The sequence below is a fragment of the Pelodiscus sinensis genome, chromosome 3 (genome assembly GCF_052426305.1).
Source record: "Pelodiscus sinensis isolate ZL-2025 chromosome 3, ASM5242630v1, whole genome shotgun sequence".
NCBI classification, from domain to species: Eukaryota; Metazoa; Chordata; order Testudines; family Trionychidae; genus Pelodiscus; species Pelodiscus sinensis.
This window is the reverse complement of record NC_143054.1, coordinates 161,178,037-161,190,135: the sequence shown is the minus strand read 5'-3', so window position 1 is coordinate 161,190,135 and position 12,099 is coordinate 161,178,037. Positions and strand designations below refer to the sequence as shown.

At 44.6% G+C, this 12,099-nt stretch overlaps 1 protein-coding gene across 2 annotated transcripts in view; it reads right to left on the bottom strand.

The window, feature by feature from the left end:
* GALNT14 (polypeptide N-acetylgalactosaminyltransferase 14) overlaps nucleotides 1-12,099 on the bottom strand; it is a 214,770-nt gene that overhangs the window by 19,944 nt on the left and 182,727 nt on the right. For both annotated transcript variants that reach the window (XM_075925330.2, XM_006118082.5), the window contains 4 exons: nucleotides 11,207-11,333; nucleotides 6,726-6,818; nucleotides 4,667-4,750; nucleotides 3,446-3,590 (listed from right to left, as the gene is read on the bottom strand). In XM_075925330.2, the coding sequence (XP_075781445.2) occupies nucleotides 3,446-3,590; nucleotides 4,667-4,750; nucleotides 6,726-6,818; nucleotides 11,207-11,333 (449 nt within the window). The remainder of the gene's footprint in view (nucleotides 1-3,445; nucleotides 3,591-4,666; nucleotides 4,751-6,725; nucleotides 6,819-11,206; nucleotides 11,334-12,099) is intronic.

Sequence of the window (12,099 nt, the reverse complement as noted above, 5' to 3'; positions counted from 1 at the left end):
TCTTGGCAAATCAACTTATGGCTATAGGTTTCAAAGGGACTTAATTATCAGGTGACAAATCTGCCTGTGCCTCAATTTCTTCACCTGTAAAATAGGGAGAATGCTGAACTACATCAGAATGGTGCTATGTGAATTAAGCCTGATCCTCAGCCTTAAAGGTATAAATCTGCCTAGCTCCTAGATCTGTTGAAATCAATGGAGCATCATCAGTTTACACCCACTGAGGATCTGGCTTTTCATTCAGAGTATAGTATGGCACTTAGCCATGGAAGTGCAAATAAGTAACTAATATATTACTATTAATACTCATGGGAAAAGGTCTTGGACTGACAGGATCCTTTCAATATATTTGATGCATATCAAGGAACACACCCTTTTTGTGGATAAATCCATTTTCCAGATAATCAAGCTTTGATTAAACAAGATTTGACTCAACTGTGATACAATATAATTGACAGGACCTGCGCTGTTTTCTAAAGTTGTAAATGCTCATGAGCAGGATTTTCAATTACAGGTTGAGCTTCTCTAGTCCAGCACTCTCGGTCAGCAACATCTGTGGTCCAGCATGATTTTAGTTAGCTGGATGTCCACTTATCATGGAAGTAGCCAAGTTGCCTGTGGTCCCATAAAGTTTGTTTACAGCCACCAGTCCTGGCTCCAAGTGTTCTGTGCTGTTATTTAGCTCTGATTTATTTCTAAATGTCTTCTAAGAGCCCAGTAAGCAGTGGAAGTGCTGGTAATGCTGCCAGATATTACTGCCCTCCTGTGGTTCAACAAATTTGCTGGTTTGTCACCAGTCAGGTCCTGAAGGTGCAGGACTAGAGAGGTTCAACCTGTACTGCCTATTCTATATTTTGTGACCTGTTAAAGGAAGTCACTATTGCAATATATACAGTTAGACTTTGCCTACACTAGCACTTGATCAGGGGTGTGAAAAAAACAACAACAAGAGTTTCACCAACAAAAAGTGCTGGTGTGGACAGTGCCATGTAGGCAGGAGAAAGCCTGCTGCCAACATAGCTAATGCTGCTTATTGGGGGGTGGAATCATTATACCAGCAGAAGAGCTCTCTTCTGCTGGCAAAGAATGACTACATAGGAATCCTCATAGCAGCAAAGCTGCTATGGTCCAGTTGTACTTCTGTAAAGTTTGTAGTGTACAGATAACCTTAAGGAACAGAGCAATTGCCAACATTTTTGTGATCTTCTAAACTTTAAAGGAACACTTTCAACTTAAATCATATTTTTGTCTCTCTCTACTTCACTATAATTGCAAGAGATTGGGAATCATTTTTTCTATTTTTATCTGTTTGCTTTGTGCATTTGTCAATATTTTGTGTATAGTCTGTTTCACACGTTCTAGTTAAATCTTTGCCCTGTTGTTCATGTGGATCGACTTCACAGCATCAGGCAAAAGAAAAAGATTTTTAAAAGCAAAAGAATGTGATTGTTATACTATAAAAATTGTCATGGATATTCTGGGGTAATACCTCACACTACTTTCAATTTATTTGTTGAACTGATTAGAATCCAACTTGCCATCGTCCATTTAACAGTACGCTTTTTCATGTATTAGGGATGCAGAAAGGTAGGTATGATGCAGGTCTCCTGTGCACATGCAAATTAGGTAATTCTGCAACAATATAACCACGTTCGGTCACTTGTGTGCACACTTACCCACTTTGCGTAATGTCAATACTACAAGCTAGAGGTGTGATTCCCCAGTTTATGTACACATACTCTCACAAGCTAAATTAGAAAAGCAGTGTAGCCATAGTAGCTTGGGTAGTTTCTCTGCTGCATTCGCGTGCTGCTACAGCTACCCTTCTACTTACACTTGTGCTAACCTGATGAGAGGTGGTGCAAATATGTGTACACGAGAAGGACAATCACACCATGCCAGCTGATGTGTTGCTGCAACAGCGACCCCTTTGGCCAGGTAGGGTGTTGCACCAGAGTTCACTCAGTCTAGCAAGGTAGTCAGTACCTGTTGCTAGAGTCTCAAAGGTTTTCTCTTTTTTCATGGTGGGGTCAGCTGGTCTCAGTGTCCAGGGGTCTGGAAACTACCTCAGTTCTTATGTCTCTCAGGGGTTGGTAGGGGAAACCAGGACTGCCCGCTCCAGTGGGTTAAGGCTCAGCATCTTCCAAACAGGCAGAACTGGGCTTCTACAACCCCTCCTGCTGTCCCCTGAGCTCCTTTTTACCTCCCACAGTCTCCATAAGCTTTTCAGCCTGTTGGTCCAATTGTCCTTTCTCAGCACAGGGGCTCTGCCAGGCTCCCCAGTGGCTTGCTGGCAGGAGTTTCATTCTCCAATCTGCTCACTCCTGTGGCAGCAGCCCTTTACCTCCCATCTCCTTTATTCTCACAGCTGCTGTGAAGCAGCCATTCAGCCTTGGCCAGCAGTACTTGCCTAAACCTCATCGGCTGCCAGGCCAGCCTGGGATATATACCCAAGGGACACAAGGGACATACAGCTGCATACTGTCTGTTTTAACAGCTCCCATTGCTGAAGTATCTGAGCACCTGACAGATATTAATGAACTTATTTTCATAGCACCTCTGTGGTATAGAAAAGTGTTATCATCCCTGTTTAACAGATGCAGAAACTGAGGCTCAAGGTGATTAAATTACTTGCCCAAGGTCACCCAGGAAGCCTGTGGCACAGATAGGATTTAAACCCAGATAGGATAGAATCCAAAGACCTCAACAAAAGACCACTCTTCCTGTGCCAGTGCATCTGAGAATCTGGAGCAGAGAACACATGCTGACTGATGTTGTATACTTGGTCTCTCAGTGAGATTTTAAAAAATAAATGAGGTCACGCTCATTAAGCTCTTGCTAGTTTAATGGGCAATTTAATATTGAATGAATGCAGCCTATGAAGTTATAAATACCATTGCAATTCAGTACATTTTGAAATAGATAGAGGAGTAAATAGGTCAGAAAGATGAGAGGAAATTATAGTTCTCATTTTCTTCCTCTGATCTCTGCATTTGAATTGCATGTGAAAAGCAAACAGGTCTGGGTGACCTGGACTGCCGACGAGGAGTGCTCTATGCAGCTTAGGAAAGGCAGGTTAGGCCAAAAGGGGCCTTAGGCCATTTTTGCATTCACTCAATTCTAGGACTGTCTGGCTGCAGGGCTAGTCCCTTGGTGGTTGGAGCAATTGGCAGATGCTGCCAATGGTCCCAAATGATGTTGACTAATTGATTTATTGGCAACTGGGGATGATCAGGGATCCCTTGTCACACTCCCATCCCTTCTCCCCAACCACAGGGAAGGGAATTGGCAGCAGCTTGGTGCCACTCCAAGATTGCCCTGCAGGGGTCAGTTTCCACTGGCCAACAAAGCAGGTAAACAAAGCTGCTCCCATACACTGGAGTCAGCTGTGTGTATCTCTGTTTTCTTTTTATCTGTATTAGAAAGGCAGGCCTAAAACTGTTACCTGTGCCACTGCTGCCACACCTTTGCTGCTGATGCAGGGACTTAAGCTCAGGACTGGAAACTCCTGGTCTTCAGGCTTCTGGGACTCCAGACACCTCTGTCTCTGTCGGATCATTCCAGATTGATACAATGTTTCCTCAGGAATCCTGGGGAAAGAACCCCAAGAGGATGTTACAATACTTGCCAGAGATAGGCACAGCATTCAAAGAGAGGAAGGGCTGTTTGCCCCATAGGATGGGTCACTTTCATGGACTGCAAGGCCCATCACATGCAATGAATCGCTGTGTGAATTTCAGGGGAGGGCTACTGGCATTGCAAAACAGGTATCACGTGATAAACTGAGCCTTCTCATGTGGCATTGCTGCAGGAGGTTGACCAAGCTCATTGGACACAGTAAATACAGCAGACAGAAATATATTTGACTCACAAGTGTAAGGAAACCTCAAATGAAGCTCCCATCAGTCTTTTACTCACAGTGCAATGCCTCTCTGCATGAAGAAAGCTCTATAGGGTACAAGTTCATCTACACTTGATATGCTGGAGTAGTGTGGCTGTACCACTTTAGCACTTCAGTGTAGACACTACCAAAGTGGATTGGAGAGATTTTCTTATTGGCATAGGTAATCTACCTGCCCAGGAGATGGTATCTAGGTCAATGAAAGAATTCTTCCATTACCGTAGTGCATTAGGGGTTAGATCTGTTTACCTACTTCACTGATAACTCTGGGGAATACAGTTTTCACATCCCTGAGCAACATAGCTGGGCTGACTTAACATTTAGTGTAGATCAGGCCTCATTCTCAGACTTTTTCTCTCTCTGACTCCACATTCAATCACTCTCAGCAGGACCCTGGGTGCATCTCTAGCATCCTTTGCACCAGTTCCAAAGATGGCTGATGTTAGTCACTGGGGGAACTGTTGCAATGGCTTCTGGGGCATTTATGGTGCCCGTGGGGTGTGGAGCAGCCGAAAGTGGCTAACAAAATACAGTTTAGCAGAAAACCTGAGACACAGAGTGAGATGGGCTCTGGCTCAGGCATCTGCTGTTGAATACAGGCAGAGAACAACTTCCCAAGAAAGGTTCTCAGAGATGACTTCTGAGTTCTCCCCTCTCACAGACCCTGAAAGCACTGGTGGAAATGGAGGCCCAGGAGGTGCTGGTCATGTACCAATCAGCATGCATTACATCTTTATGAAGAAGGATATAACAGTTGGCCAATACCTAAGTTCTGGATAAACATTTTCCAGGTACCACTTGAAGGTCTGGCATTTCAAGCTCTTCCTCAGTTCCAGTCTGCTCTTGATGCTGTGTGGGGGAAACATGATGTAGCTGTAATAATTGCAGTGATCACATAAACGTCGCACATGGAGACAGATCGAAGTCATGCAGATCAGATCCAAGTCACAAGGGAGGAAGAAAACGTTTGTATAGGCAAGGATCACAAAAAACTTCACCAGGCTCTGGGCAAGATGTATGGGGGGGGGGGGGGAGGAGGGAGGTGGCTTTGTGTCTTGGAAGGGGAAGGGCTTTGGGCACAGGGGTAGGGGGTAGCATCCCCCAGCTAACCCTCAGCACGGCTCAGACCACATCGCTTGGGGCTCCAGCTTCAGTTTAATAGCACGGGGCTCCAGCTGCTGCTGGGTTGGTAGTGGTAGCAGCCCACAGCCCCAGGCCCTTTTAAATCGACGGGTTGTGGGGCAGCTGTCCCCTTTGCCCTCCCCACTCCCTGCTCTTCTGGTTGGCAGCCCTGTGTGTAGGTACCAAATCAATAACATGCAAGGCTGAGACCTGGCTTCTGTTCCCTACTCAGGCAAGTCAGTTCACTTTTCTATACCTTGGTTTCCCTGTCAGTAATATGGGACTAATGACACTTCCCCATCTTTGTACCATGCTTTGAGACTGACATAAGAACAGGCTGATGTAAGAAATATGTAATGTATGCTATTTAATATGCCAAGGATTACATTAATATAGGGATGATACATGAAATTATTATGTGCTAATAATAATAAAATATTAGTAATACTAATACTAATTGAGATTTAATTCAGCAAATCACTTAACTATGTGCTTAAATCCCTTTGAACTCCATGAGACTTCAAAGCTTCATATGCTCAAACACCTATTCAAGTCAAGAAGCAGATGGGCAGAAGCCCACCTGTAACTGAGTGTACCTCTCCCAGCCTTCGGGAAGAAGCTACTGCATTCAGGATTCAAATGAGTACAGGGGACAACTTCAGCCCTCCTGCTCAACTTAAGCACTTGGATGAATCCAGGACAAATTTACCAGTGGGGGAGCATATTATACCGAGTGGCTGTTCCTTGATTCCAGCGCACTACCTGGGCAGGCCACGCCCACTTTTAATCATGAAGCTAAGCGGGTGTCAAGCGAGCACATGTGGGCTGTTAGTAACTATAAAGCAGTAAGAAGCAACCCGTATATTTTGCTTTCCCCTTCCCAAATCCCAGTCCTCTCTGCAGTTCTGTTTGCAGAATGTGACAGAGCTTTTCTTTCCCTCTGTGCTGATAGCAGAAGGGAGGGTATGGCTGATGGTAAGCAGGTCAGGCTGCACAGTATTTTAATCATCTAGATTCTCTGACAACTGAAAAGCAGAAGAAAATCTGCTCCAGCAATTCACCTTTGGACTGAGACATGCTCATTCTCAGCCCTGAACGGAGAATTTCTGTGACAGTGAGGAGCATGTTAAACTAGGGGATTAGAATGCAAGGCTGGCTGCTATCTGAACTCAAGAGTTTGCTGCCTGTGAATACAGACCTTTTTTTAATAAGGAGGATTTCTGACTAGCCATGATTATAAAGGAAAGAATCACAAATGTCCTGGCAAAACACAGAGTAGTAATTCAGCTTCCAGAAAACCAAGTCTGCCAAGACAGGATCCAGAACATGCCGATTACTTTTCTTGCCTGCTGGTTTCACGTCTAAATCGCATTGTTAAAGCTGAGCTCTAGGACTAGATCTATTCAAAGTCAAGAGTGGGAATCTGGGCGGGATGGGGGTCCCCAGCAAGAATTCAGTTGTCTCCATGGCATGACTTAACAGCTTCTAAACAAACTGGTTATATGCTCAGGAGCTGGGAATGTATCACCTTACCTGTAGCATCTGCTTTGTGTGAGCACTTAACTGTTAGTACTGAAACTAGAGGAAGACACTTCGCAGGTGCATACAATGCCCCCGTGTCATTATCTTGACCTTTTCATTGAATCAGGCACACTGGGCAGAGCTCTTTGTGCTTCCACTGACCACCAAAACCACAACTTACTCTCCATACGGCCTCCCTTGTGCTGCAGGCCGGGCAGCGTAGTAGTATTGTTTGAACTCGTCCATCCACACTTCAGCTGTGCGCTTGGTATTTCTAGAGGAGCAACGAATGGCAGAGGTGAAAACCAATGAAGCATATCAAGGGACTTTCTACTTTCATTCAAGGGAGCCCCCAACACTGTGACTACACCTCTCCCTTTATCCCACTACCAACATATTGAGGGTGCTACTTTGGCTTCACCCAACCCACACCACTTCAGTCCATTCCTGGTTACCACCCTGGTTCTACTACTTCCATGTCCATGCAATTGCTACACACAACCTAGGTGACTGTTTGGAGGAGGAGTTTTCATCTTGGCTGGTGTAATAAGATCACAGCTAGTTCTCACAGTAACATTCCAGAAAGACCTGCGTGGGGCCTGGTTTCACAGCTGGTAGAGGTCTCTGATGGGCTGTACACTTCAACTCTTTTGGTTCTCAAAGTTTCAGTCACATATTTCCTCCTCCATTTCAGCCCTCATGCATTTGCCTTCTTGCATCCTTGAGTTTCATTTGAATAAACTCAAACTCAAAGTTAAACTCAACAGAAACCATTAACTCCCAGTGGCTTCAAAGTGAGACTAGAAAAAGGCTCCAGGTCAGCTCAGAGGAGTGCAGGAGGCTTGCAGACTTACAGAAATCCTGTAATGACCCTGAGTGGAGTTTAGAGCCAATAACAAACTCTCAAACCAGGCGAGTTTGATGCAGCTTCAGATTTCCTTGCAAATATTTCTTGCTACTCTATGTCTATTCTTTCACTTCTCTATGTTTCAGGAATACTCTCTGTGAAAGTGATGGCCTCAGTATTTAATGGTCTGGACTATTATTGCAAAACCCGCCTATCACATAAAATGTCATATGTGGGCCCTACAGCTTAGCAGGCCCGGGATAGAAGTTTCCAACCTAGCTGTACACAGCCTGGTAACCTTGTACCCTGCAAATGCAAACAGCAGCTGGGCTTTATCAGCTTTACCCCACGCCTTGATCTGGGAAACTGTAAAGTGGTAAACAAGCTTGACCTCGGTCTCAGCTCATGAAAGTGATAAGAATGGTGTTGAGGCAGTACACGCACACCCAGTAAACAACTGTAGTATAACTAGTGTAGGGAGTTCTATGCCTAGTGAGTCTCACCAAGGACCTAGACTTTGGAGGGTGCCCTGGATTCCCCCAGATGGAGCCACATCCACTGTGGCCTGGTTGAGGAGACAGGAACGGGACTCCCTGCAGACTAAAGAGATGTAAGCATTTCTAAGTGCCAGTTACTCTTTTATACATTACTCTGCCTGTGCTTATTGATGTGTCACTTTGCAGTAGCTGTGTAACCATTTGGCAGTATTAACTCTGTAATAGTAGTGATGCAGTGAGATTAATAAAAGCAACTATCCCTAACTGACTCTGTTGTAAAGTGAATTCATAATCCTGTTTGGCCATGACCCTGTGAGTTGACACCACCCAACTGTAAACTTCTCTGGACAGTGACTGACCTTAGATTTATGTCCTCTTTTGCACCAAACCCACTTGTGTCAATTAGCAAGCAATAACTGTCATGTGAATTGTGCATGAGTTGGGAAGTTGAACTTTCTTTTGCTGAGACTGGTGTGGAAGGGAGTGGCAAAGAAGGTGTATGGAAGAAATCAATCCCTGGAAGAAACCTAGAGGTGTGAATTTATACATATATGGTAATATCTTTGTACTGGGCCTTTATTGGGAGCCTTGATGAGAAATAGGAGTATTAGATTGCCTGAGTCCACACTCCAAGTTCACATCTTAGAATGCTATAAGTTAAGGCTACAAGGCATCACAGGGCTCATCAGATCTTAGCCCTCGATGCTTTGCTAATGCCTATACACACGATCCACCAGAATATGCTTTCTGATCCCCATTTGAATGGCTCTAGTGATAATACCCCAGCCACCCCTCAGAGTGGCTGTTCCATTTGCCTGATCTTTCTTTTTGTTGGAGATGGACCTACACCACAATGTTTCAACCCAGATCTTAACTTCCCTATGTTCAAAGGCATTCTGACTGGAGAGTTTGGTTTGGCCTATAATAGAGATGGGGATCCACAGCAAAGCTGGCATCTGTATTTGGAATCCAAACCTCCCAAATTTCATGGGTGTCTGTACATAAACTATTAGGTTGGACTCCTCTCTTCTTGAATCCATTAAAGCCTCTCTTCTTTATTATGGACTTTACAGCCAGAACCTGTTTAAGTTCACCCTCTTCACCCCCAACAGGGACCAATGCAGGTTACTTCCCTACAACATTTTATCAAATACTTCTCTCCATGGTCAGCCTCCAACTTGTCTCCTTCCTCCTTTTTTTACTGTATCTGTGATTACATCTCTCCTTCACCATTCTCTTGAAGCGAGGCAATGTATTCATTGTTGGTCACCTATCCTTAAAGGCCCTTTTCTCTTTAACTTTGCTGCAAGACATATCTGAAAATCATACCTAGAATGCGATAACTGAGAATGGAAATGAAAATATAACTGACTGGCCTTTCAGGGTACATCTACCCAGCAGCGTTAGCTCAGAATAACTGATGTTATTCCAAAATAACAAAATGTGCATCTACACTACAAGCCTTTATTTTGAAATTATGTCAAACTAGAGGACTTCCTACTCCAACTCGTGGTAACCCCCATTTCACGAGGAGTAAGGGAAGTCAAAGGAAGAATGTTCCTCCTTCAACTTCCTGATGGATAGCCAGTGCCAAAAGCCTAGTTAAACTATTTCGACTTCAGCTCCGCAATTGACGTAGCTGAAGTTGCATAGCTTATTCCGACTTTAGCCCTGCTACGGAGACATACCAGCAGTACATCCACAATAAGCCTGAGTAAGACATGTAGTGGACGGGTAAGAGGTGGCCATACTGCAAGAAACTGAGTATTCACATTTATTATTAGTTAATCTTATAACATTAGAAAATATACACAAAAAGGGATCCACAAACACACAGCTAATCTGGGAAACAAACTGGTGATAAACACAACTGTTTCTATCTTTGGACCACACTCTCTTTATTGGGATAACAATGAACAACCCTCCGCTTCAAAACTTGAAAGGGGAAAAAACCCTTTTTGACGCCACTGGCTGTTCAAAGAGATCCTTTAATTCTCCACTACCCCTTCTGCACTTTCTTATTCTTTGGCTAACTATTTCCAACACCAACCCAGACAGATGAATGATGCCTTCACAGGGTTATAACTTGTCTTTCTTAGCTGTGCTGTGGAGCGCTTAGCTTTAGCCATGTCAGCATGTGCTTGAAAGGTTATATTCATTGTCTTAACAAGAACAGGGATCTGTTGGCCACTAAACAGGAATCCCAAGTCCTGGCCTGTCACCCAGGCTATGTCTACACTACAGGCTTCTTGCACAAGAAGCTTTTTGCAGAAGATATCTTCCGCAAAAACTTCTTGTGCAAGAGCACGTCCACATTGCAAAAGCGCATTGAAAAAGCAATGCATTTTTGCACAAGAGAACGTCCAGACTGCATGGATGCTCTCTTGAAAAGAAACTCAGATTTCTATTTACAGAATGGCCACCAGGGCACCGGGGCTTTTTTCGATTGCCTCTTTTTAAGCAAAAAATCCCCGTTCCCCGTCCACACACCCTTTTTGTGCAAGAACTCTTGCGCAAAAAGGAGTTATTCCTCGTAGAAAAAGGAATATCTACACTGGAAAAAACCCTCTGTTCTTTTGTTTTACTTGCACAAAAACATGCTTGAGGTGTGGACACTGTGTGAGTTTTTGCACAAAAACAGCCATTTTTGTGCAAAAACTCTAGCCCCAGTGTCCTGTGTCATAAGCAGCCAACTACAGTGAAGCCAGCTGCTCCCAGCTGTAAGAAGTCCAAGCATTCCTTAGGGCCTGCTCTGAAGGCAGTCTTAATTTGGAGTGGATGATCAAACTGCACCACATCTTCATTCAACATGCTCCCCTGGCTCGGTCTTCATTATCGTTATGTTCTTGCAGGCATTTGGCCCAGATTTTCTGGTCTGGTTGAACTGTCCTAAGCCCCAGGCCAGAGTCAGTGGGGACAAGGTAGCACTAAGACACTTTTATGTTCCCCTTAATTTCAGAGCTGCTAGCTACCAGCCTGGTGGCATCTAGGAATCAGCAAGGGGAAGGAGTATTCCCTGCCGCACTCCTTGTGCTTAGGGACAGGGAAGGCATTAAGGAGCCATTACTTCAGTGGCCTATGCCACTGAAAGTATCTCCTGCTCTGGGGAAATCCTGAGGGGCTTGAATGACCTGGGTTTAGGTCTGTTTTGGGCTGGGACACTATTGAAATGTTGACACCTCAAATCTTTCCAGCCAAACTTTCCCCCCTTCATCCATTTCCGATGTGGGTGTTCCTCTACCAGTAACATCCAATTCCTGTTCACATAGCAACTCATCAGTCAGCAGCACACAACGACAGTAAGAGCACAACACCTACTTTATATAGGTGTTGGCATTTCCCTCTGGGAAGACATAGGGGTGTTTCTTCCGGAACACGTGTCCGACCCGGCTGCAGGGGATAATTTCCAGGCTCCCACCACACATCCACACACGGAAGGAGATTTCTGAAAGAGAAGCATTGTCAACATTTTATCTCCTGACCACAGGAGCTGGGTAGAGCCTGGTTTTCTCTCTCACTTCACCCTTTGCTACACCAAATTCAGGTAAATCCATTACTGGAGGTGCTTTCCTAGGCTCAGCTTTCTTAAAATTACATGTCAAAACTCCTTACTCTCTGTTTGAAGATAGCCCACTTGAAACCTGCCTATAGCACGGTGTGTAACATTGCAATTGCCCAGGGAGGATGTGAAATCTCCATCTGTGGAGATATTTAAGAGTAGGTTAGATAAATGTCTATCAGGGATGGTCTAGACAGTATTTGGTCCTGCCATGAAGGCAGGGTACTGGACTCGATGACCTCTCGAGGTCCCTTCCAGTCCTAGTATTCTATGATTCTATGATTAGACTTCAAGACATGCAGCATAGCTTATGTCTCAGAAACATCTTGCTGTTTGTTCCTCTAGAAATAACTTCTGCACTGTGTAATTCAGAGCCACGTCCCTCCACGGGGGCTCACCAAGAAAGGGTATGATTTCAGTTTATTAATGACTGTAACATGCCTTTAGAAGGCCCGCATTTTTATGAGTCAGGGCCTGATCCTGCCAAGCACTGAGCTGATTATGAAAGGTCCTGAGCACGCTTCAACTCCCACTGGAATCAATGGGAGCTGAGGGTGTTTACACATCCCAGGAAATGCTCAGCATCTTGTACAACTGGGCCCTTGGTGCCTATGCTGCATGCACATGTACAACAAGGTCACTTACATACACA